This window comes from Lissotriton vulgaris, chromosome 11 (genome assembly GCF_964263255.1).
Source record: "Lissotriton vulgaris chromosome 11, aLisVul1.2, whole genome shotgun sequence".
In the NCBI taxonomy this organism is placed as follows: Eukaryota; Metazoa; Chordata; class Amphibia; order Caudata; family Salamandridae; genus Lissotriton; species Lissotriton vulgaris.
In genome coordinates, this window is record NC_141699.1 from 339,857,925 (window position 1) to 339,885,075 (window position 27,151).

Here is a 27,151-nt window from a genome sequence, read left to right on the forward strand (position 1 = left end):
GTACATTTCATATCATAAGGCGGTACTATTCATAAGTGTGTGATCAGGTCCTCTTCCACGTTTAGACCCATCGGTGCCTTAGTATTTAATTCAACAATATATCGCGACTCTAGACGTCTCAGTTTTTTCAGTCTGTCCCCACCTCGGGCATTGTGTGGCACATTGTCTATAACAAAGTAGGATAATCCTGTATCATCTTTGTTATGCTCAAGCTCGAAATGGCGTGCCACCGGGTATGCTTTATCTGCACTTCTTATAGCCCTCATGTGCTGTAGAATTCTCAGGTGGACAGGATAAATGGTGCTCCCCACGTACCTCAGGCCACATGGGCACTGAAGCACGTAAATAGCATAGTCTGACTTACAGGTAAAACTTCCTCTTATCTTTTTCTCCCTCTTAGACAGATTAGAAGTAAACTTTTGTGTATTTTTTCCTTGTTTGCATGCCTTGCACTTCGTGCATCGTACAAAGCCCGGTTTACTTTTAAGCCAGGTTGTGTTCCCTTTAGTTTTTTGCGGTAAGATATTGGAAACCAGCATTTGCTTAAATGACCTAGCTTTCCTAAATGTTATTGCTGGTCTTTTAGGTACTAGCGGTTGCAGTATTGGATCATTGCAGATTAAATGCCAGTGCCTGTTTAGAATGTTCCGGACCTCTCTGTGTTTGCGGTTATAAGTGGTAATCATCCTTACCTTGGAACTCTCTTTTTTACCTTGGTCTTTCTTATTGCTAAAAAGGATCTCCTCTCTGCTCTTTAGTTTGGCTTTATGGATAGAGCTTTTGATGTTTTCATCTGTATAACCCCTCTCCTTGAATCTAGAACTCAGGGTAGCTAGTTCTATTTCTAAATCAGCTTTGTCACTACAGTTACGAATAGCCCTCAGGCTTTCCCCGTAGGGGATACTTCTTATCAGATTTTTCGGATGGAAACTTGCTGCATGAAGCAGTGTGTTTCCAGGCGTAGGCTTTCTGTATAGTTTAGTATGAAGTCTGGAGTCTTTGATAAAAACTTCAAGGTCAAGGAAGGTGGGTGATGTATCACTGATGTTGTAAGTGATATATATATATATATATATATATATATATATATATATATATATATATATATATATATATATATATGTATATATATACATATATATACATATATATATATATATATTACCTACTGGCGGTCGCCAGTAGGTAGTTATAGTTAGGATTGTTTTCCATAGGAAATCCGCAACATTCTATTGGGAATAACTTTGGCGCCGGTTGAGGAATCTGCCTGTAATTTTCCTTTAATTTGCCTCGCTGCGCTCTGCTCCTTCCCTGAAAGTTTGGGGGGGTTTGTCAAGCGGGGGCCGAGATAAAAGGGGGGTCCCAAAACGTGTTTTCCCCATGTTAATTTCCATAGGGCGGTTGGACTCACTTTTAGCCCGAACGGCTGAATGGATTTCCACAAAACTTGGCAAAATTGTAGGGACTGGTAGCCCGATGTGCCTTTGCTATGTCTCAAGATATGTGCTCCAGTGGATTTTGAGTAATTTAGGTTAAAGAAAATTATATATCTATAAGCGCGCCCCGGTACGCGCACCGGGGCGCGCTCCAGCACGCTACGCGAGTTCGCGAGCGGAAAGCAGATTGGCTCTCGGGTGTCTGTCAACATTCCAAACAGTCCGGAGCGGCCGCCATCTTGTGTCTCAGTAGGATCGAGACACAAGAGGTGGCAGAAACAAAGGGGGAAATGACAAAAAGGGGGCAGGGTAGACCCCCCCTGACCCCCTAGGTTTGATGTGGGGGCCATAAAAGTGCTCCGCGGTGCAACAAAAAAAAATATTTTTTTTTTATTTGCGCGGGGGGAGCGCCCTGTACGCGCACCGCGGAGCGTACCGGGGAGCGTACCATGGGGAAAAAAGAATGACAGAGTTTTTAAAAAATTTAGCATTTTTTTATGAATTGGAGGTAGTTCTAAAAAGAACTGTTTTTTTATTATTTTTGTTGTTTTATATTTTTTTTATTGTTTTTTGGAACATTTTTTACTTTTTTTTGCTTTTATGAACAATTTCATATTTTTTTTGTAATTTTTATGGGGACAAACAAAAAACAGGGAATTGTAAACGGCTCAACTGGGGCAAAAAAAAGCAGGAAAAAATTAAGGTTTGTTTTTGCACTTGTGGTTGTCTCCAGCACGGTTAATCAGTTTAATACTTTGCTCTCCATAGCAAATTGTAGTCCCGCAAAATTTACAAACTATTTTAAAATCTCCAAACTGGGCCCGATGGAGTGGGTTGTTTACTTTGGGAGAAGATTGGGGAGGGTTTCTGGTCAGTTTTCTGACCTCTGCCGCAGCATAGTTGTTTGGGTGCCGGCGTTGCATGTGGCGAATCATAGTATTGTTGCCAAAAGAATACTTTTTGGCAGGGTTCCCCCTGGAAAGTACTGTGCCACAGATCAGACATGTAACTTTTGGAGCATTAACTTTCTTTAGGCCCCTTGGGATTTTAAAAAACTCCCAGACAATGTGCTCCTTTGGCTTATAGGGGGTATTATCTTCAGGCAGGAATCGCCTCTCCTCCTCCTCCTCTTCTTCTTCTCCACCACTGTGGTGTTGTGGTGGTCCTTGTGGTGGTGGTGGTGGTGGTGGTGGTTGAGATGCTCCTGCTGCTGCTGCTACTGTAGCCATTTCTCAGTACAAATAGGTCTGCAAACAGATCTTCCTCAGTCAAAGTACAAAGTGAGAATGAGGAAAAAAGCTGGAGGCTTTCATCATTTGGAGAAAAAAAACTGTTCTGAACCAATGAAAAGTGTTATATTCAGGTCACATGACCCGACGCGCTTACGCTACGCGCCCCGGGGCGCTTTCGTAGAGCGATCGTATGCGCTCGGGTGCTTCCGGGTGCGCTTACTCCGTGCGTATCACGCTGACGCGGCTACGCGATACGTCACGATCATGTTTTCGTTCGCTGCAATAGCGCAAACGGGACGCTCACCGGTACGCGCACCGGGGCGCGCCGCAAGACTGCGCACACCAGTACGCACACGGGGAGCGCTCCAGGGCAAAAAAATAAATAAAATGAAGAATATACATAAAAAAATAGTATTACATAAATATACAATATAGGATTCGTTATAAAAAATATTATATATATTTGATAGCAATAGAAATTTGCTATTAAAAAACCTTTGAAATTCACTGAAAAAAACATAGGTTTGAGGCCCTATATATAGTTAGGAATTAGCATTTAAAAAACCTATGAAATTCACAGAAACAAAAATAGGTTTCACACCTGTTATAGTTAGCTGGAAATTTTACTGACATAAAACCATTGAAATTCCCACGTTATAGTTAGTTGGACTCACTATAACTTGCGCGCCTGCAATGCACTGCTGATGACGTCACATATTACATCACTCATGACATGGTCAGTGACATCACTCATGACATCACTGATGACACCATCCAGTGAATGTGTGTCTTTTTGAAAAATAAATATTTTTTATATATGTATATGTAAAGGTCGATGGAAGAGTAAATGTTTAAATAAGTGTCTTAATGGATGTTTTTTTTAAAAAAAATTGATTGGTTAACTGGCTTATTAAGTGTATCTTAGTGAATACATATATTAGCGAGTAATGTTTAAATATTTAAATATATGTATCAGTGTTTCACTTTGTGTATAAGTGGCTGCATGGGTTGGTGAGTAGCTACATGTGTGTTTATATGGGTTATTAGATGTTTTTTTAGTATCAGTATGAGTGTCTGTATGGTTTGGTGGGGGTATTACTTAGCACATAGATGAATCAATGACTGACTCACTGTTTGTATGTGTTTTGAAGACACCATATGTGCAGGGCTGTATGGGTGGATGATAGGCATGGGCGAATTTTGCGAATCTCGCGTTCGCGAATTTTGCGGATTTGCGAACTCGCAATCCGCAAAATCCGCGAATTCCCGCTAATTTGCGGATTTTTTTTTTTTGTGTGTTCGCGCGTGTTTCTGCCAGTTCGCGAGGGTTTTTACAATTTCGCAATTTGCGAACTTACCTGTCGGGTGGCAAGTTTTGCGAACTTGTTGTTTTTACGTGTCCAGCCTGTTTGGGACACTCTTCTTCATCACTGCCACTCTCTGTCACCACTGCCACTCTCTGACTACTCATGCCACCCTCTGGCCCACCCATGCCACCCTCTGTTTCATCACCACACCCTCTGGTTGTCCAGTGTACATTATTTTCGGCAAAGCAAAGCACACCTTCCCTGCATCAAGTGACCTGAATTAATTTGGGGCTGATTAATGTGTCACAGAATATTTTTTTAGCTGGCACCTGCTTCCTTAGTGCTTCCTGATTAGTGATCTTTTGCACTTGCTAAGTGCTTTCATTGTTGCAAAATTAGTTACAACACCTGCCCTGCCCCAACTGACAATAATGAATTAGGGGCTGATTAATGGATTTTAACTTCCAGCCTGGCTCCTGCTTGTCTCCCTTAGCTGTAATTCAGGACCTTTGTGGCATATGTGTAACTATTCTGAGGTTCAGAGCAGGGTCACATAATAGTTGCAACTGGCAACTGAACTCTGGAGAGGCCCCTCAGGAAGCACTACAGGAAATGGCTACTAATGATGAGCCTGAACTTTTGAACCTGGTAAGTAGTTTCAGTTTTGCTAAGATCGTATTTCTGCAATTTAGCACTTACTCGCGGGGTGCGAAGTTGTACTGGCAAGCCGCGAACTCACGCGAACAGTGCGAGTAAGCCATAAAATCCGCTGCTCGCGGATTTGCGGATTTCACGGGAAATTCGCAAATCTCGCGGATTGCGAATTTACCAAAAATCCGCAAAATCCGCGAGCGAAACGGATTTTCCGCCCATGTTTAGTAGATGAGTGTGTATATGTGTGTGTTAGTGAGTGAATGACTGTCTCACTAGTGTCTTTATCAGTAACTACATATGTTTTAATCTAGTATATGTGAGTATTGATGTATATAAGTGAGTATATGTGGGAGTGAGAAATTGAAAGAGTTCCTGTTTAAATACGTATGTGTTTCTATAAGTGATTGTTTAGGAGAGTAAGTATGTGTAAGTTTCCTTAGAAGTAAGGTGGTAGTGTGTGTATAGCTGTATATGCAAATAAATGGATGTTCAATAGTTTATTTGCATGTGTGAGTATGTGTGTGAGTAACCTTTGGATGACTGTCGGTGTGTAACAGGATGTATAGGTGTATCACTACATATGATGAGTGAGTATATGTATGAGTGACTATATAGAACTGTTGGTGAATGAGTGGATGTGTATATAGATGGTGGAATTACTGAATTGGTTGTTGTAACTGGTATGGGTATTTTTTGAAAATGTTAGTTTCTATTTTTGAATATGTGTTTCAAGGGGTACATTACACTGAAAGGAGGTCTGTCACTCTGTCACAAGGATGGTGTCATCAGTGATGTCATGAGTGATGTCACTGACCATGTCATGAGTGATGTAATATGTGACGTCATCAGCAGTGCATTGCAGGCGCGCAAGTTATAGTGAGTCCAACTAACTATAACGTGGGAATTTCAATGGTTTTATATCAGTAAAATTTCCAGCTAACTATAACTGGTGTCAAACCTATGGTTTTTTCAGTGAATATATATATATATATATATATATATATGCATATATATATATATATTCACTGAAAAAACCATAGGTTATAGACCATATATAGTTAGGAATTAGCATTTACAAAACCTTGAAAATTCACTGAAAAAAACATAGGTTATAGACCATATATAGTTAGGGATTAGCATTTACAAAACCTTATTTTACTCACACAAAACCATTGAAATTTGCATATATAGTTAGTTGCACTAACTATATATCGCGCACCCGCAATCCACTGCTGATGATGTCACATATTACATCATTCATGACATGATCAGTAACATCACTGATGACATCACTGATGACATCATCCAGTGACTGTATGTTTCTGTAAATTTAAAATATGTTTTACATATTGAATAATGAGTGGATGTATAAGTGTCTGGATGAAGGATTTAGTAGGTGCATGACAGACTGTATGAGAGAGTGATTAAATGTGTCTCACTGAGTGCATGGGTTAGTGACTAAACTGTCTTAATTTGTGCATCATTATGTCTGTTGTTCTGAAAACTGCTGCATGTGTTGATCAGTAGCTATATGAGTTATTGATTGGTTGCCCAAGTATTTGTATGGGGGACTGAGTGTGTGTGTGTGTGTGTGGGTGGCTGGGAGGTGTGTGACTCTGTGCATAGATGTGTGAACAGTTGATTCACTAGATGTATGGGTTCAAAAGTGCATGTGGAATCAGCTGTGTGGGCGGTTGCCTGTGTGCATGAGTGTATTGGTGAGTGAATGGATATCTCAGTGCTACATGTCAAAGTAAGAACATATGTAAAACACAGTACATGTGAGAGTTGACATATATAAATAACTGTGCATAAGAGCCAGTGAATGTGTGAGTGGCTGCATGGATCATTGTAAACTTGTATCAGGGATTGTATAAGAGAGTAAATAGGTGTTAGTATATGTTTGAATAAGTAAGGTGTGTATAACTATATAGTTGAGGAAATGGAGGTGTGATTGATTCTTTGCATGACTGACTAGGTGTATGAGTAACTCCATAGATGAGTGACAATCTGTGAGTGTCTGTTTACACAGAGTGTATCTAAGGTTATATTAGAGTCTGAAGATGTTCATCGTATTATCACATGAATGATATCATCAGTGATGTTATCAGTGATGTCATTTGAGTTGTCATCAGTGATGTCATCAGTGATGTCACTGACCATGTCATGAATGATGTAATATGTGACATCATCAGCAGTGGATTGCGGGTGCGCGATATATAGTTAGTGCAACTAACTATATATGCGAATTGCAATGGTTTTGTGTGAGTAAAATAAGGTTTTGTAAATGCTAATCCCTAACTATATATGGTCTATAACCTATGGTTTTTTCAGTGAATTTTCAAGGTTTTGTAAATTCTAATCCCTAACTATATATAGTCTATAACCTATGGTTTTTTCAGTGAATTTTCAAGGTTTTGTAAATGCTAATTCCTAACTATATATGGTCTATAGCCTATGGTTTTTTCTGTGAATTTCAATGGTTTTTTAATAGCAAATATCAAAAGCTGTAAAATGTATTCTTCTTTTAAATGAAAAATATATTTTATATGTTTTTAATATAATTTTTTTATGCATCTGCCAAACCCTGACCTCTTAATAGTGCACTGTGGTGGAAATGATTTTGGGACAATGACTGGGGTTGGTCTGGAAATGCTTTTAAAGGACACCTTTCATCCATTGATTACACTTTTTCCCCAAACTGCCTTAGTATATTCCAATATATGCCAAAGACAGAAATGGAACTGTTCCAACCAATTTTGTCCACAATTTGAGAAAGCACAGAAACATGTGAATAAATCTGTTTCTGCTTACATGAGAGACTTTAGAATGGGTTCAATATACAACAATAACTTGCGTTACAACATGCAAGACATCTACAGAGGAGATGGTGTGCACTTCTCAGATGAGGGGAATAGAATATTCCTCTTGAATTTTAAACTGTGCATTGAAACCTACTTGTAGGTACCTAAATCAGCCACAGAACCCAATAGCTCTTTTCTGAGCTACCCTACCTCTGATCATTGAAAACGTTTATCTTTTTCTAACTTTTTAGGTCTCGCCTGTCGATGCGCATGCGCATCGAGCTTGCGAGACTATGGGGGCTTAACCACTCTTTCCCTAACTTGCAAGGAATCGTGGCGATTCCTTGCAGTGCCCGTGACTTTTAAGCCCAATGCGCATGCGCATTGAGCCTAAAAGCGCGTGCACATGCCCCCAGCCGTATTTTCCCTCAAGGCGCACTCCTCCCACACCCCCGCTCCGCCCCCTCCCCTGCCCGCCGTGTCGCATTTCTCCTCCCCCTCCCCTTGTCTGCCTTCCCTCCGTCTTGTCTCTTCACTTCGCCGTGCCTCCCCTACTCTCCTCCCCCCTCCTCCTCCTACTCTCCTCCCCCTTCCTCCTCCTACTCTCCTCCCCACTCTCTCTCTCCCAGCACAACCTTTAAAATTCATTATTTTGGTTCGTCACGCTGATACCAAGGAACTTGCTATTTGCGAGGGTCCTTTTTTTTTTTTGTTGAGGTTCATGAAGATAACTTTTAAGTGGCCCCTCGCATGCTTACCACTCCTGGGCCGAATTATATGGGTAGGCGACTGAAGAATATTACTTCCTTTTTATATACGCATTTTGTGCTTATTGGAAATTGTGGGAAATTAACTTTTGGCATGTTCCTTGGTGTTGACTGCTCTAGAAGTAGGACCTGGGACTGATATGCTTGTAATAGCTTTGCACAGTAAATTTGTTTAAATCCATTAATTAAAGGCACACCGTACCAGAAAATGTATTGATTCAAACCATGAATGAGTTTTGTTTTGGATTATGCAATTCATCTATTTGGAAGCATTCTTTTTGTATTCATTTAGGTTTGTGCGTTGCATGGGTACCTTTTGTATGGGTCTCGATCACTAGTGTACGAAAGCCAGTACTTCCCTCTCTGTAGCACTCCTCTCCCCGCTCCGCCCCCTCCCCTGCCCGCCGTGTCGCATTTCTCCTCCCCCTTCCCCTTCTCTGCCTTCCCCCTCCGTCTTCCCCCTCCGTCTTGTTTACCATGGGCACCCGCTTCACGGCCGCCATGCACATCAGCACAACCTTTAAAATTCATTATTTTGGTTCGTCACGCTGATACCAAGGAACTTGCTATTTTTTGTGGAGGTTCATGAAGATAACTTTTAAGTGGCCCCTCGTGTGCTTACCACTCCTGGGCCGAATTATATGGGTAGGCGACTGAAGAATATTACTTCCTTTTTATATACGCATTTTGTGCTTATTGGAAATTGTGGGAAATTAACTTTTGGCATGTTCCTTGGTGTTGACTGCTCTAGAAGTAGGACCTGGGACTGATATGCTTGTAATAGCTTTGCACAGTAAATTCGTTTAAATCCATTAATTAAAGGCACACGTACAAGAAAATGTATTGATTCAAACCATGAATGAGTTTTCTTTTGGATTATGCAATTCATCTATTTGGAAGCATTCGTTTTGTATTCATTTAGGTTTGTGCGTTGCATAAGTACCTTTTGTATGGGTCTCTATCACTAGTGTACGAAAGCCAGTACTTCCCTCTCTGTAGCACTCCTCTCCCCGCTCCGCCCCCTCCCCTGCCCGCTGTGTCGCATTTCTCCTCCCCCTTCCCCTTCTCTGCCTTCCCCCTCCGTCTTCCCCCTCCGTCTTGTTTACCATGGGCGCACGCTTCACGGCCGCCATGCACATAAGTGAAACATACAGGGGCACCATTTTAGTGCGCCCCCTGCGTTTATCATTTAAAAAGAATTTACAGCCATGGCACCCATTGCCGCCTGGTAGGTCACGCAGTGTGACATGCATCAGGGGCCCAGTGTAGCCCAAATAGCTGATACTCGCCGTTCATCTGCTCCGTTCTACGATGGTGCTTTGGCCCTGAATGTAGCAACGGAAGCATGAGGCTCGGGCAGAGCTGCTCTCCTCGGCCACTACCATCAACGGGCACAACAGTCACCCGAAAGCAGCAGCATAAGCAGAAGGCTTGACCCTGCTTTGGTCAACATACATTTGTTTGATATAACCACAACACCCGTTTTACTCAGGCCCGGTGCTGCAGCGCGACATATATCAGGGGCCCAGCGTAGCCCATAGCTTCTGCACGCTGTTAATGTGCTCCTTTCGGTGATGATGCTTTGGACCTGAAAGCAGCAATAGAAGTGGGAGGCTCGGGCGGAGCTGCTCTCCTTTGCCCTCGCCATCAAAGGGCACAGCAGTCACCCGAAAGCAGAAGCAGAAGGCTTGGACGGAGCTGTTATCTGTAGCAACTGCCATTGATGATCAGAGCAGTCACCCAAAGCGCCGTGTCCAGAGCAGGTAAGGGACCCATGGCTTCGGGGAGCCATCCTGAGGTTTTGTCTGTACCTAACCCTTGCACCATCTCACCCTCACACCATCTCACCCTCACTCACCCTCACACCCTCTCACACCCTCACCCCATCACCCTCACACCTCCTCACCCTCACACCTCCTCACCCTCATCCCCCTCAATCCCACACACCCTCACCCACACACACACCCTCACTCATCCTCACCCCCTCATCCTCACACACCCTCACTCACCCTCACACCCCCTCACAACCCTCTCACCCTCACTCAGCCTCACACCCCCTCACCCTCACACACCCTCACACACCCTCACACACCCTCACCCTCACCCACCCTCGCACCCTCTCACCATCACCCCCTCTCCCTCACACACCCTTACCCTCATCCCCTTACCCTCACACACACTCAGTCACCCTCTTACCCTCACCCTCACACCCCCTAACCCTCACCCTCACCACCTCACACACCCTCACTCCCCCACACACACCCTCACCCTCACTCACCCTCACCCTCACTCACCCTCACACCCTCACACACCCACTCACCCTCACACCACTCAGTGCTACAACACATATTGTGTTGCAATAGGTGTCACATTTGCGAAAGATAAAACTATTGGCATTGTAAATAACAAAGCTATTAATTTCGCAATTTTCAAAACAAGCACATAAATGAAAAATGTGTCCTTTACAATACCAATAGCTCAAACTTTCCTAATGCGAGACCTATTGCATTGCTGTGCTTCTCTCCCCTGCTGCACTCTCCTGCTCTCTAGAGATGTGCCCTAACGACCACAGCTGCCATCTATGTCACGTAAATACAAAACATGTTGCATTCCAAATGCTATAGGTGTCACATTCGTGAAAGTTATAACTATTGGCGTTGTAAATGACAAAGCTATCAATTTAGCTATTTCAAAAACCAACAAATAAATAAAATATTTGTCATTTACAAGACCAATAGCTCCAACTTTTCTAATGCGAGACCTATTGCATTTCCAATGCTTGTTTCACTATTTTTCACTCAAGTACGCTCCCCGGTTCGCTTACCGGTGCGCGTACCGGGCGCTCCCCGCGTGATTTTTAAAAAAAATTTTTGGCCTATATGAGCGTCTTAAACCTCCCTCAGAAAACCTATAGGGTCAGAAAGTGTCTACCGTGTCCCCTTCTACCCATTCCGAACATTGTTTTCCCTCCATCTGGTGTCTCAATTCTACCGACACACAAAATGGAGGACTCCCGTAACGCTGCCGGTGCGCGTACCGGGGCGCGCACCGGTGAGCGCCCGATAAAAAAAAGGTGGGAAAGTAATTTACATAAAAACCACTGGAGACACTTTCATCAAATATAGAATAGGCCCTACTACATAGCAGTCTCTACCATTTACCCAAATTTGATGGAATTCCATTGAGAAAATTATGCTGTAGGCCTGACTAAATATCCTGAGGTAAATTACATGACAGAAACACATATGTAGTGTTAGAATTGACAACCAATGAAAATGTTACTTTCATTTTCTACTGCTATTTCAAGACATTTGATTGGTTATGTACCTGAATATATATAAAGAAAGAGAGAGAAACACAGCCATTTTGACTACTACTTCCTGAAGTACATTTCAAGAGCATTTTCACTGTCAACTTTAACTTCTTTTTCAAAGGTAAGATATAATTTAAAAAATGTGAAAGGAGAACTATGTTATGCACTTTAAATTAAATAAGGAAAACGTTTTCAGATAGTTACATACTGTCCCTCTATAAGAGTTAGTCATTGAGAAAGACTTAATTATTTAAATTATTGTTTGAGTTAGGCTTCTGTGATATAATTATGAATTTACTTAGGCTTCATCAAAGGCACTTTTTAATAGTTCTACTTCCTGCCTGAAACCATGCACTGCCCAAAGATTACTTCACTGTTAAAAACTCACAAGTACCTGTCTGAACTTAAACCCAACAGTGCCCTATCTCCACTGATATATTTTTTTAATGCAATTTACAACAAGAAAATGGAAACACAGCAAAAAGAAAATACAATTTCATTTGAAATTAAGATTGAAAGCAATCCAAACCAAGAAAAAGAAGAACTAGACTTTATGGATGAATCAGAAGACCAAGAATTATTAAAATGTGCTGAAGAATGTGAATGTGATTCTTGGAATCAAAAGGAGGACATTCCTGATGATTTAATGTTACAAATTCTCTTAGATTTTGAAAAATCAGGACAATAAATTTAAATTTTAAAAGTTAAAATTGTTTGAGACATTATTCTTTTTAATATGAAAATTATGAAATAGTACCCAAAAAGATAAAATATAAACTGAGACTTAAAATATACTGTGCAACTTTTTTTGTGTTACATTGTAAGTTTGCTCATAGTTACTTCCTTTCTCCCACTATATTATCTCCAATGTGTATTTAACATCTCTTTATCATCTCCTGCCTCCATGTTCTTTCTGCTTTCCTCACAGACTATGCTATGAATTCCATATACCACAATAACTTCTGAAACAACATGCAAGATATCTACAAAGGAAACGGTGTATATTTATTTTTAGACTCTGCATTGGTACCTACATGTTGGTACTTACATAAAAAAAAATACAACAAAAAGAACAATCAATAAACATACAATTTTTGAACATTCTTTCATTCTTTTTTCCATATATTACGCTCCCCGGACCGCTTCCCGGTGCACGTCCCGTGCGCTCCCCCCGCAAAAAAAAGATAATACATTTTTTTTTTTTTGCCCCGCGGGGCCCTTTTAAAGCCCCCTCATCAAACCTAGGGGGTCAGGGAGGATGTACTCTGCCCCCTTATGCTCATTTCCCCCTTTGTTTTTGCCACCTCTTGTGTCTCGATCCTACCGAGACACAAGATGGCGGCCGTTCCGGACTGTTTAGAATGTTGACAGACACCGGAGAGCCAATCAGCTTCACTTCGCGAAGTTCCGTTACGCGTCAGGTACGCGAACCGGGGCGCTAACCGGAGCGCTGTCACAGATATATCTGTTTTTTAAAACGTTAGTTTCTCAAAATCCACCGGAGCACATATATTAAGACATAACAAAGGCACGTCGGGCAAACCATATCTACAATTTTGCCAAGTTTCGTGTAAATCCATTAAGCCGTTCGAGCTAAAAGTGATTCCAACCGCCCCATGGAAAAATGAATGGGAAAAACGCGTTTTGGGACCCCCCTTTTTCTCTGCCCCCCCTTGAGGAAACCCCCCCAAATTGTCAGGGGCTGCTCAGAAACAAAATGTGCTATTTTCCTGAAAATTTCAGCCAATTCCGTCCACAAACGCTAAAGTTATTCGACATAGAATTTTCAGAAATCCCATAGGAAAAAAATCCTAACTATATATACCTACTGGCGACTCTACAAATGTATGTAGTTCTATTGAAAGTTGAGTATTTTTACACTTTCTATTACATGTGATGGCACTACTTGCACTTTAAAAGGGGTGGTCATCCCCCGTGACGTTGTCATGTGATCAAGGCTATCTCTAGCCGAAACGCGTCATGGCGGACTGGTGCTGGGCTGAAATTTAAATAAAATCTAATTGCACCACTTTGGGTCTCGCTGGTTCCTGTTTGTCGGTGTGGCTGACTGCGCTGCACTGCTTTCGCTGGGAACTGGACATATTATTAGATATATAGACATATATATAGATATATTAGACATATATTAGATATATATATTTATATATATATATATATATATATATATATATATATATATATATATATATATATATATATATATATATATATATTAAAGGCTACTTTTAAAAATTAACTACAAAATCTAAAAACAAGATTATCAATGTAAATAATTACAATTGTAATATAATTTTTCAAATCATAAAAAACATTCACTTAAAAAAGAACCAGTTATAATTTACTGAGCTAACTGTATCTTGCGCCCCCGCCACACACATGATCACACACATTACATCACTCATGACATGTACAATGACATCATTGATGACATAACTAATCACATCGCAAATTATTGATGACATCATGCACTCTACTGCTGTTCAATTTAGTCTCCAAACTGGTACAGTCTTTGAAATCTGTACATAAGTACTAAATGCCTCAGAATCATAGTATCCAACAAAGAACAAGCGCCTATACTGAAAGTTATTACAAAAGGGATTTACCACCAGAAAGGAGAATTCTTCAAGACTGGGGTGTGCTTGTAAATTGCTATTTTATTTTAACGTCTGAGTCAAAGAAAGAAGGGGTTATATATGTTTTAGTCATATACAATTGAACAGAAAATACAGTTTTTTCACACCAAGGGAAAATACTATGGACAAAAACCAGTGAAAATGTTAAACTCCAACAGGCATATCGAATTCAGTCATATCACATTCATTCATCTTCATTCGTACAACACACAACTACAAATACTCAACCCGGTTAAATACGAATAAATAACCGAGCGGAGTATTAGGTCTGCTACAATATATACAATTATTATATACAATTTTTACAAAGGTTATACACGTGTAAATCAAAATAAATCAATAAGGTTCAAAAAATGCAATCAAAAGCAATATATCCAACAGTTTGTGGCCAGTAGTATGCCAATGTTTCCACACTATGGGAAGGATAATGAAAAGAAGCAGACGCTGGACATGAAGGGGCCCACGCGTTTCAAATCCCTATGAGTTGGGAGGGATTCTCATCAGGGCCGGGTAGCTCTAAAAAGAAAAAAGAACACGATTCTATAGTGTATAACTTAAAAGATTAAAAGAACCAAGAAGCTAGAGTGTAGAACCACCCAAGGTTCCAAAAGCTTACCAATAGCGGAGAAAATCCGAAGGAAAAGATGTATCACCTGTGTAACAACAAAACAATAAGGACTACATAAATGAAGTGAAGTGTTTGTCCGAGGCTTTGAAATACAGTGTTTTAGGACAAAACAATTACCTAAGGTGTGTGCGGCAGCCACATCGGTGAAACAAGTCCAAGTTGGAGAATGGACGGCGAGTAGACTTCGGATGGCCTAGGGGAGAGACGAACACTATTAGTGTGGAATGGTAGCGTAAGGTTGTGCTTCTTAGAATGGTACTGAACTTGGGTTCCTACCGGAGGATCGTGGACGGTCACGTCCCACCTCTTGGTTTCCAAATATTCAGGTTCAGTCTTCGTTAGTTTCCAGTCACTGATTAAAAAAGAGAAGAATATTGAAGGCTTCTCAGGCCAGTGTTCGAGGTGTGAGTACACACGTCTTTAAAAGTTAACGCTAAACGAACAAGAGCTTACCGGAAGAAGCGAAAGATCTAATCGAAAGAATAACCGGCGTCTCCAATCGCACTGGTCCCTCGCACATGTGTGGAGTGTAATGTGGTGGCTGAAGCTCCTCTTTATGTAGTACATGATTGCGCATGCGTGAAGTCAAAAAGGTAGTGACTTCAGTAATTCAGGTATTTCCTCATAATTTATATATCTCCGATATTTCATTGAGCCCTCTCACGGCTGTGTCAAATTTGACAATTAGATAGGCCTCTCTTTTTGAAAGTTTTTGATCCATATCTCCTCCTCGTGGATCCTTTTCGATACGCGAGATCACTGTCCATTTGATGTCACTCAGGGAATGGTTACAACGTTTCCAGTGGTTTACCAATGGGGCGTTTTCAGTTCCATTCTTTATTCTGGATTTGTGTTGGGTAATTCTGGTGCGAATTTCTTGATTGGTCTTACCTATGTAAAGTAAGCCACACGGGCAGATGATTCCGTATACAACATATTTCGTTTTACAATTGCTGAAGTTATCATGTTTCCATGAGATGCCCTGATGTTGGAATAAGGATCCCTCGATGGTTAATTCACAACACAGACATGTTCCACACTTGTGGTGGCCTGTAATCGGGGGGAATCTCTTCATCTGCCTTAACGAAGGTTGTGCGTTAGGTCTTATACCAGCTCTTACTACGTGGTTGGCCACGCTGTTTTCTTTCCTAAAAGCAAACAGCGGCGGGTTTTGAAGGCTGGCATCCAGATTTTTTACGAGGTGCCAATTTTGATTGATGATTTTTTTGAGATTATTGGCGTTAGGGCAGTAAGTTGTTACACAGACTTGTCTGTTGGAAACTGGTTTATTTTTTCTTTCTAACAAGCTGTCCCTCGGGGTCCATCTGGCTCTTTTCATGGAGTTCCGGACTAGTTTTTTAGGGTAACCCCTGTCGCACAGTTTAGAAACTAGATTCTCAGTGTGTAATTTGTAGTCCTCGTTTGAGGTGCAATTTCTACGAATTCGTAGAAATTGCCCGTACGGCAAATTTTCTTTAAGGCTCCTCGGGTGATTGCTGGAGAATAACAGAGCCTTATTTCTGTCCGTGGGCTTGGTAAAGAGGGAGGTGGCCAATCCTCCTGCCGATGGAAAGACTTCAACATCCAGAAAAGCAATTTTTTTTGGCTGAGTGAGCTATGCTGAATTGTATGTCCAGTGTTCTGGTATTTAGCCAGTTGTGAAACAGTATGAGGGCCTCCTCACCTCCAGTCCAAATCATGAAGACGTCATCTATAAAACGCCACCAAGTGGCGATGTGATCTTTAAAGGGGTTATTATTGTGGATGTATTTGTCCTCATAGAGTGACATAAATAATACTGCCAACTCCGGGGCAAAGGGACACCCCATAGCGACCCCTTTCGTTTGGAGAAAAAATTCATTTCCGAAACAAAAATAGTTTTTTTTCAAGGCAAACGTGGCCAGATCCACTAGAAATTTTGTGGGCACCCGGACGGGTCTGGGTCTTAGATCTAAAAAGTATTCCAGTACGGCCACAGCTTCCTCCTGCGGGATTTGTGTATAAAGCTGTGTGACGTCCAGTGTTACAAGTAGATCTTTTTCTTTTTCGAATGTTATTCCTTCCAGTTTAGTTATAAAGTCCGTTGTGTCTCTCAAATAAGAGACAACCAGATCCATGAACTGCTTCAAAAAGCAGTCGACATACTTCGCTATCGGTTCTAACAAGGAGTCACACCCCGCTACGATGGGTCTCCCCGGAGGCTTTGTTTGATGTTTATGGACCTTCGGAAGGACGTAAAAAAGTGGTATTTTGGGATGTTTGTTACGTAAATAATCCAATTCTTTTGGTCCCAAAAAGCCTGCATCAAAGCCTTCCTGTAAAATTGGAAAAAGAAGGTTTTGGAATTCCAACGTAGGGTCTTTGGCAATTTTGCGATAGCAAGTTTGGTCATTTAACTGTCTCATTATTTCAGTTGTATAATCGTTGGTGTCCCAAATGACAATGGAGCCGCCCTTATCGGCTTGCTTGATGGTAATTGAATTGTCATTTTTTAATGTGGAAAGGGCATTTGTTTCCTCTTTTGAGAGATTGAATTTGACGAACTTTCTTTGTTTTTCCATGTCCGAGATGGCAGAGAGGACAGTTCTTTCAAAGATTATTATCTCTTTTGGTACTTTGTTCCCTGGGGGGCAGAATGTAGATTTTTTGCGTAATCCGGTGACCTCTGACGGTGTAGGAGATGTATTGTCAGCGAAAAACATGGTGAGGCGCAGTTTCCGACAGAATTCGATGAACTCAGTCTTCATCTTGACAAAATCCGTTTTTTTAGACGGTACAAAGGATAAACCTTTGGATAAGATACTTTCCTCAGCTTTAGTTAAATTCCTATTTGAGAGGTTGAAAATAGAAGAGACAGTTAATTTTTGTATTGTTTTTGGCGGGTTGTCATTTCCCACGGTTGATTGTAACGTTGTCTCCCCCTGGAACTCGATTGGCCCCTCCCTAAAAAAGAATTCGATGTTTGTCCCTGAGGTTGTTGCATCTGGTTCCATTTACGATTTTTATTTTGTCGGGCGTTATTGGTGTCACTATCGTCTCCAGAGGAGGAGGTGTCCGAGAATGTCAAAAATTTGTTGCGGGATCGACCCCGATTATCCGACAAATATCTCCTGGAGTCAGCTTTAGTATAAAAATCGGGTTGAAGAAACGGATAGACGTTGTCCAGTCTAAAATTCTTTTTGTCTTTCTCAAATTGATTATTCTTTTGAGTTACAGTGAAGTCTTTGAATTCTTGGATCTCTTTGGCCACTTTTTCAAGTAGACCCTTAGAGTCCGTCAGTGTTTGGTTGTTGCTAATTTCCTCCTCTAGTTTTGCGATTTCCTCGAGTTCAGCTTTGGAAATCCTAACAGCTGTTTCGATGGTAAGGACCATGAGGTCCCTACTACATTTAGTTTCTATACAGCTGAACCCTTTCTTGAATACCGGATCTTCCGTGAATATGACGGGAATATGTTTTATTTGCAAGCCTCCTGGGATAGTGCCTTCACGGAGATGTTTTAACAGAAAATGTCCGTGCAAATCAGTCCGAATTTGTTTCTTTTTTAATCTCAGGAGTCTATCAGATTCGTTCTGAGAGGTGGCTGTGGTACTTATGGAAACTGATGAAAAAATGGGTGGATCACTCAGAAGGTTCTTGATGTGGCTCTCACTATATGCAAAGGTGTCCTCCTCTGCCATAATCTTTATAATGAGGCTTACTAAAAAGTGGTGTTTGTAACATATAACATAAATACAGACAAAGTGCTACACAAAACAAAAGTGAAATCCTTCACCAAAGGAAAGAAGAAAGGGGAATTCAACCCCTTGGACCTACCGCTAGTAGGAATTACCAAAAGACCTCGCGAGACAGCTCCCGCTATGATCAACCTGAAAACAAGTAGGGTTGGCCCTGAATCAGCAAGGCTGGGCCGATATATATCCAACAAAGAACAAGCGCCTATACTGAAAGTTCTTACAAAAGGGATTTACCACCAGAAAGGAGAATTCTTCAAGACTGGATCAGAATCATAGTAAGCATTAATTGCATAAACATACATGCTACTGTAAAATAAGGATACCATTGCCCACTCTCTCTAGAAACACAGCCCCATTAGGTGGCCAAACCCCTACTAAGTACATCTTTCGTAATGTGCACAATTTTTCACAGAGTGTCTACTACTTTCAGATGCACAAACCCCATTGTGTGACCAAAACCCTACTATACACAGCCTTCTACCAGAGAAAAGCACCTCACAAACAGCCCTCTCCCTCCAGACAACCAAGCCCCATTAGTTGGCGAAACTCCTACTATGTACAGCCTTTGCTCTGTGCAGTGCTCTTCATGGAGAGCCTACTGCCTACACACAACCAATCCCCATTTGTTGGCCAAGATCCTATTACGAACAGCCTTCTCCCTGTGTACCATTCTTCACGGAAAGATCACTCACTCCAGAAAATCCAGCCCCATTAGCTGGGCAAAACCCCTAATAACTACAACCTCCACCATGTGCACAACTCTTCATGGAGAGGCCACTCTTTACAGGCACTCAAGCCCCATTATGTCACCAAGCACCTACTGCTCACAGCTGTCGCAACCTTCTTAGGTAGTGAAGCCCCTACTAACCACAGCCTTTCTGCTGTGGAGAACTCTTCACAGAGAGCCTACACCTTGCACACAAGCAATCCCCATTAGGAGGTCAAGAACATTGCACATGCTTACACTCATTAGGAACATGGAAGATATGGAAAATTTGCTCTAGATGTAGCTCACTAAATACCTTTCAATGTTGACAAACTATAGGAAACTGTCACATGTGTCCTCACTATGCACTGCTAATTACCCCATATATTACATTATTCATGACATCTATTATGTCATCATTGATAATCTCAACGCAACATTTGCATTACATTTATTGTTAAGAAAACTGCATAGCGGAGGAGCAAGCTATGATTACTTTATGGCACTTGTTATAGTTACTTGAAATAACTATACCTGATGGATTTTAGTGGTATTGTATATCTAAAACGTTATATTGTCACTGACATTTTCACATAACTATGACATTACTTTGTCTTGGTTTTCTCTCTCTCTCTTTGTGTGTGTATATATATATATATATATATATATATATATATATATATATATATATATATATATATATATATATATATATATATATACATACATACATACATACATATATATATATATATATATATATATATATATATATATATATATATATATATATATATATATATATATATATATATATAGATATATATGTGTACACACACACACGCACGCACACACACCCTCCCCCCCTCCCCCGCCCCCATGGTGTCAGGTGACTCAATTTAATGGCGGACTGTTTGATTTTCGTAGTCCGAATACCTCAATGTCCCAGAATGCACCATGGAAGATAGTAAAGTTTCTTTCTGGAATTTGCAAGTACACCTGATATGTGAGTGCAAGAAAATACAAAAATAAAGTTTCAACAGCTGGCGCGTTTCGCCGTGTTGCCTTCTACTGTGCCTATAAAGCCATCATGGCACACAATGCTTTCTTTTATAATCCTATCTCCATTTCATTGCCCCGTTGAAAACTAGAACAGTTACTTATTCAAAGAATGACCCCTGCAGCATTGCCTTCCTTCGTAGACTAGCAATACAGCTCATGCATTTGCATTGCGGATACAGTGCCATGAATCTCATTTGTATTGTGATTACAGCATAACAGGCCTCATACCTTCTTTTAAGTTGTTATGCATTATATGGTCATAAACATTGTCTCTCGAATTTGCGATGTCTTGCAGGGTACCTGATTTCCGTAGTTATTTTTCTGCATTCTCAATTAGATAGCATATTATATCCACTATTTTACATGAATTTTTCAATACCATGTTATCCATTATATTACATTTGCTCATTACATATTTAGATATGCAGTGCATCCTGAACCAATTTTCAATGTTATTCACTGGGTTTTATTTTATAATAGCCCCCCTGCATGTAACAGATTCCCATATAATTTCACATATATTATTGTTCACATATATTGTACTTTCCCCGACAGTGTCCACTGTATCAGGATCCAGTATGCACACAATCACTAACTAATTCCTTAAGCAGTTTAATTTGCCCCTGTTGCATGCACCCTACCTATTTATAAGTCCTCAAGAGCTTCTATTAAATTGCAATCTCATTCGTATATCATCTACATTGAATGTGTTCCAATGTAAGATTGTTTTTATGAATATTTATTGGTACGTGAAAAAGTGGCATGTGCTTACGTGCAAATGAGCCATGATGTTCTACATTTTGGAGCACGAGAAAGTGGCATGTGCTAAAGTGCAAGTGCATCTAATGTTTCTAATGTTCAGCCACGTTATTCCTGTATCCTAGTAGTGCTCCCTGCAGTCTAATGGATTGAAACATGAGATGGGGGTATGTACTAAAATGCAAATGCATCATAACAGCACTGTCTTTTTACTACTTCGGGCTAAGTAAAGTGCTAAGGTGCAATGTAGTTGCTAAATGTATTTTAAGTCCAATTGCCCAAGTTCACGTTTTTATTGACTTGGGTCATACCATGGTAGAGCACGCATTCGCGTGTCCATATATATATAAAATGCCCAGGGTGGCATTACAACATGTTGTAAAGGTCAATGCGTTGCATTGCCCATGGAGTAAAGGCATGCTGAGCAAAGACCCGTTTTGTAACATCTGATAATTTTGCAAACAATTTAGTACTGAATGCAGATGCTTGAGAAACCTCACTACATGCACAGAAATTTTACAGCCAAGCTTCCTAATCCTGGAATTAGACCAGTAATGTGGTCCCAGGTTAAAAAAAGTTGTGTACGCCTTTGTTTATATCCAAATGTATATGTCCTTTAGCATAATATGTTTTGTAATACTCTCAGTAGTTGACTAGATGGGTAAGTTAGGGTTCCTCCATTATCCATATTAAAGAGTTGAATCAGCATTGTTTTCTTTACTACTAATGGAAGATTCTTGAAGCTGCCCTGTCTTTTATAGACCCCCCTACATGGTAATTAAATCTAGATTTTAACAAAACCTTTCCTCTTCACCCTCTCAGTTCTTGCCCTTTGAAGTTGTTTATATTGAAGGCACCCTCACTGTTTTCCATCATGTGAGCCAAGATGAACTGTAAGCTACTAGTAGTTTATGCTGTGTATAAATGCAATTGTGTTTCACAATGAAAGTATGGTTTTGAGGACCTGTCTCTGTACTCTTACTCTATATATAGTGATTTCATAGTGTTGCTTAATCCAATCTGTGTTTCTGTATGTGCTTTATCCTGAGCTCATATCTCCAACTTTAAAAGGGAACTCTTCATATTGGACGGCACAGAAGCCTTGTAACTCTAATTTGAGAAACGTGTCATGAGGAAACTCTTAGTGCAAGAAACAATCCAGCTACATTTGTCACTATCGCCTTCATTTTTAATCAGTAGCTATTGCTGAGGGGGCTGGAAAAATATGCTTGCCATAAGCAGTTGTAATACTTGAATTCTACAAGAGATTATCTTATATTGCCAATATAGTGCCTACATTCTACACCCGCTGCTTAGTAGTCAATGTTTAACACTGTTCCAATTTGATATTCAGTTACCTGACTTTGGTAAAGCGCAGGCTGATAAAATATAATGGTTGGAGAGTCTGTCGTCTGTAGCCATGTGTAAGTGTAAAGGCAACATATTAAATACAATTGAAACAGTTCAATATAAGAACGTGTAAAAACATTTAATATGTAAACTCCATCGATAAAATTATGAAGAAAACAAATTGGTGTAAGTACTTTAATTCTCAAGTATTCAGTTGCTATCCTTAGATTTGCAGTCGCTGGTGGAGGAGATCCGATTGAGTGTGTTGAAACAACTGAATGAAGAAGAGAACCAGAAGAAACAAAAGCTGGCAAGGTATGATACTTATTTGAGGATCTCATCAAAAAGTGGTGTTTACATTGCTAAAGAACTTTGAACCTCTGATATCAATTTTACACACGTTCTCCTCCTTTGAACAAAGTTTTCACAGAGAGGTCATGTTTGTGTATGTACATAGGAATCTATTTATCCCCTACGTCATCTATCCTTACTGCTAATATTTCAGCATTCTTGAGATCCTGGGAGATGAAGATTGAAACGAATGGTCTTCAAAGTATCTCAACAGTTTAAGAGTAAAAGTTGGAGAATCTACTTGTTTTTCGGTCTTCCCGGTTTCTTGCGGGAAATGTAGCACCATCCTTTAGATTTGCTATTGTTGTGCTTTGGTGAAGAGCAAAGAACATGTTTGAATATCACATTTCATTCAGAGATTGAATATCACATTTCATTCAGAGAGCCTGATTACGAGTCGGTCGGTTAATTCCGACCCATTCATAAACCCCTGTTTACCCATGGGTCAGAATTATACGTTTGAAGGTATTTAATTCTTCTAATACTTATTGAATGCAGGAAATAACTCAACCTTCGTTACATTTTGCAGGTCAAACCTGTCGAAATTTAATGGGGAAAAGCCGACAGTGTTTACTGTATCTGGCGGATTTTGGTGTGTTAAATACCAAAATTCATATGTTACTACCCACAATCTCGTAATAGGTGTTTTTTTATCACATCCAATAATTAACATACTCTGTGGTATCGTTATTTATCTGGTAGGGGAAATAACACCAACACTCAAAATCAGGCCCTTTAAATGTGGCGCTTGACAAACATTACTTTAGGCCCCCAATTTGTATTCTGTGCAACTCAGTAGTCTCAATGCTGGGATACTCTGCAGTCGGTAATGCTGATTTTGACGACAATTTATTCCTATCCGGATCATTGTGCTCTATGTTCTAGCTCCTTCATAGTCCCACCTGTTTCGAGGAAGAAATGTATGGCTTTAAAATGTATATGCTCATAGCCTAACACCCCAGGCTGCTGCTTCACATTCACATGTAAAATTCACAACTCGCCTAGATTTTCTTTCTTACCGGTGGTGGAAGAGGAGGTGGTCCCTCCTCAGTTTGCAGCTGTCTCTGTAATTTGTTTTTTTTATCCCTGGTGATAACGGTGCTTACAATGCATCCTTTTCAAAACTTTTGTAGCTGGTGAAACGGATTTTCTAGTTGCCGACCCTTGCAATTCCTTCATCCTTTATTAGGAAACGTGCCTGGAATCCATCTTTAAATAAGCTCTATAGCTATTCTAAGAAGTACACATATGTGTGTGCATGGATGTACACACACAGGCAGCCATCTTTGATGTATGTTGCACTATTTAAAAATAATCCCACGGTGGCCATCCATTCCTCTGCATGCCTGCGGATGCACAGGCAGATTGTTGCTGCAATTTATACCAAAAGCATTCCTAGATGGCCGCCCGTGCGTGTGCATGCATACATATGCATGAATAGCAATCTTAGAATGTTTTTTTCACCAAGTAGAACAAAGGTCTCCACAAGATGGCTTCCTGGGCATCTGCATGCATTCACATGCATGGGTGGCGGCCTTGGAATGCTCTCTGTTATACTTTAGCATTACCTTTCGCTTCCATGATACCCAACGTGTTGCTTTCTTCGAATGGAAAGGTAAACATACGCTATATCACAGAAAACAAGCATTGGCAAAACAAATTACTCAGCAAATAAAGCCTCTCTGCTTTGTCAGTGCTTTTTAAAGATGCCTCCTTGTGTTGCTTATTCTGGCTACGCAGCTATAGACGGATACCAGGAGGAGGCCTTGCTGCTGATGTTTTGTTTTGAACGGCACTGCTCTCTGTAGCATGTAATTGAAAAAGTCTTATCTAAATTATAAACATATGAACACAATTGCTCCTTGTAATCTAAAGGAACCATCTACTGGATAGTGAGGTTTTATGCATTCTTCTTCTTTGGTAAGACATGTTATTTCAGCCCATAAAAGCCCTCAATCATAGCTGCTCAGTATTCCCACTAGGCTCGTAGCAGGAATTACTGTGCATCACAATCATAAATTGGAGTATTTCACCTGGATTATTCTAGTAGCCGAAATAGGTGAATTACTGGGCAAAATGTGGACATCAGAGCGGATACACGGATACCTTCATGTTATTCTCCCCAAATCCCCTTATTATGAGGATTGAGCCCCACCCAACCCCCACTCGCACCACCTGGAGACACTGATGCAACTTATTAGCTGTTACTCATGGTGGTCGGAGGATCACAAGACTGAGGTACTACTTAGGTCAGGATGGAGACCTGAAATGTCTTTAAATGTGTTTAGACAGGATTTTAACGGCTAGAAACGTATCTTTAGACTAAGTGATATGAAAGAAATACTTTGTATCTCTATACACGTATCCAGAACTCGGCCGCCAGAGCTGTGGTTGGTCTCCCACGCAGGTGCTCTGCCAGAACCACCATTCGCAATTTGCACTGGCTGCCTGTGGAATCTCGGATCCATTTTAAAACCCTGACCACGGCTTTTAAGATTCTCAAAGCCGACTGCCCTGAACTCCTACGCCCACTTCTGACACCATACACGCCCCAGCGCAACTTGCGTTCTTTGGGACAACACCTCGTGATGATCCCTCGAACTAAGCTCTGTAGACAGGGTGGACGTTCCTTCAAAGTCCTAGGAGCTAAGCTATGGAACTCACTGCCTCCACACATCCGTGCCCAAACCAATCTGATCGCTTTCCGGAAAGCACTTAAGACCCACCTCTTCTCTGCCATTTAATTCCTTTGGTTCCCCCTCTCCCCTCTGGTATTGGTTAGGTCAGCGCCGGGACGCTCCGTTGCTGGGGCAGCTGTTTGCGCTTAACAAATTATATAACATAACATAACATAACATTTGCATGTTGCTGCCCAGACTGCCTTTTCACTGAACTGTGATGTTTTAATTGATATGCCCACTGTTCTATAAATACGTTCTGTAAGATAAGTACAGGTTTTACCTACTGGTGGGCTGGGAGGTATGTAACTGGCAAGGAAAGCAGAGGTTAATCAGCTTGTCTTCATTACTGTAGAGCATCTTTACAGAACCGCACCATGACATTAGAAAGGAAATCCTGCATTGGCACAGAGAACGAGTGCAGGCATGGGCGCCTACGTGCACATTGCTATAACACATATATTGCCATTTATAAGTGACAAATAGCTGAAAATATTGAGCCCCCTTGAATTTCGAATTGAATAAACTGCACCTTCTCCTTAATTCATAGAGGACATACTTGAAATAATTTGTTTTTACTTAAAACTTAGTCTAGCAGTTTTAACGTTTCAGGTGTTACTATTACTCTGTTTAATGATTCTCAGTTTATAGCCTATGGGGAACAAATGTGGAACTTTGTGTATTACCACAGAATACTGAACTTTCCCCCACAGAAATCTGAGTAAATTGCTTGATTTTAGCCAATGTTTGAGGTTTGTGAAGGCATTATGGTTAAGAAAAGGTAGTGGGATCCATGCCAGGCACACCACTCTGTACTGTAGTGCCTAGTTTTCAGGAATGTCTGAGTTTGATAGGTTGGCCGAGGTCAGGCCTAAATTCCCAGCTACCCATATCACCAGAAAGGGTTAATTTTGATGTGGAACATGTTATGTGGAGTGGTGTGGCTCATTGGTTAGAGGTGGCAGACCCGGAAGCAGAGAACGGCCCAGGACCGTGGTGAAGTTTGCGGCCCTCGGCCCCACTTTCTGGAACTCCCTCCCTCTCAATATCCGATCCACCCCACTTTACCCTGATTTCCGTAAGGCCTTAAAAACCCATCTCTTTCTGCAATCATTCCCAGCCTAGTTCTCTCACAGCTGCCACCCGGGTTCTAAAGTCCTCAGCGCCAAGAAACCGCTAGGTAAAAGCGCGCTTTATAAGTGTTTTTAAATTCAAATTCAAATTCAAATTCAGAACCATTCCCGACGCGGCAGGGTGGTGGACCAGGGTCAACGGACTTGATCATTCTCGCCTCGGTGCCTACTCTAACCAGGAATCACACTCGGCAACTCTGGGCATTAAGCTTGCCTCATCTCTACAACGATTAAGAAAATCATCTCTACAACGGCCCCCCTCAGACGCCGGGGATGCCTGGTTTCACCTTGGAGATACCCAGAAGGGACCATCTCACCGGGAAAGCCAGGACGAGTTCCCCAGCGGTCTTCAGCGCCAGGACACTCACGGGCAACAGTGCGCTTTACAAGTCCCACACATTTACATTTACATTCACATGTTTTCACATTGCATTTTGCGGTCTTTCCTGTTGCGGTTGCTAGGCCCAGTCATATAAGTGGGCCACTGTTTTTACTGGTAGACATATGGAACTCTTGTTGATAAGAAATTTGTGGGTGCTTATTCCAAAACTTTCCCTTAGAAATGTGGGGAGAATTTGTTA

The 27,151-nt window shown here is 41.0% G+C and overlaps 1 protein-coding gene across 1 annotated transcript in view; it reads left to right on the forward strand.

The window, feature by feature from the left end:
• The window catches only part of CCDC60 (coiled-coil domain containing 60), a 652,013-nt gene that overhangs the window by 548,370 nt on the left and 76,492 nt on the right, over positions 1 to 27,151 (forward strand). The window contains exon 9 of the mRNA XM_086943297.1: positions 22,636 to 22,723. Within this exon, the coding sequence (XP_086799423.1) occupies positions 22,636 to 22,723 (88 nt within the window). The remainder of the gene's footprint in view (positions 1 to 22,635; positions 22,724 to 27,151) is intronic.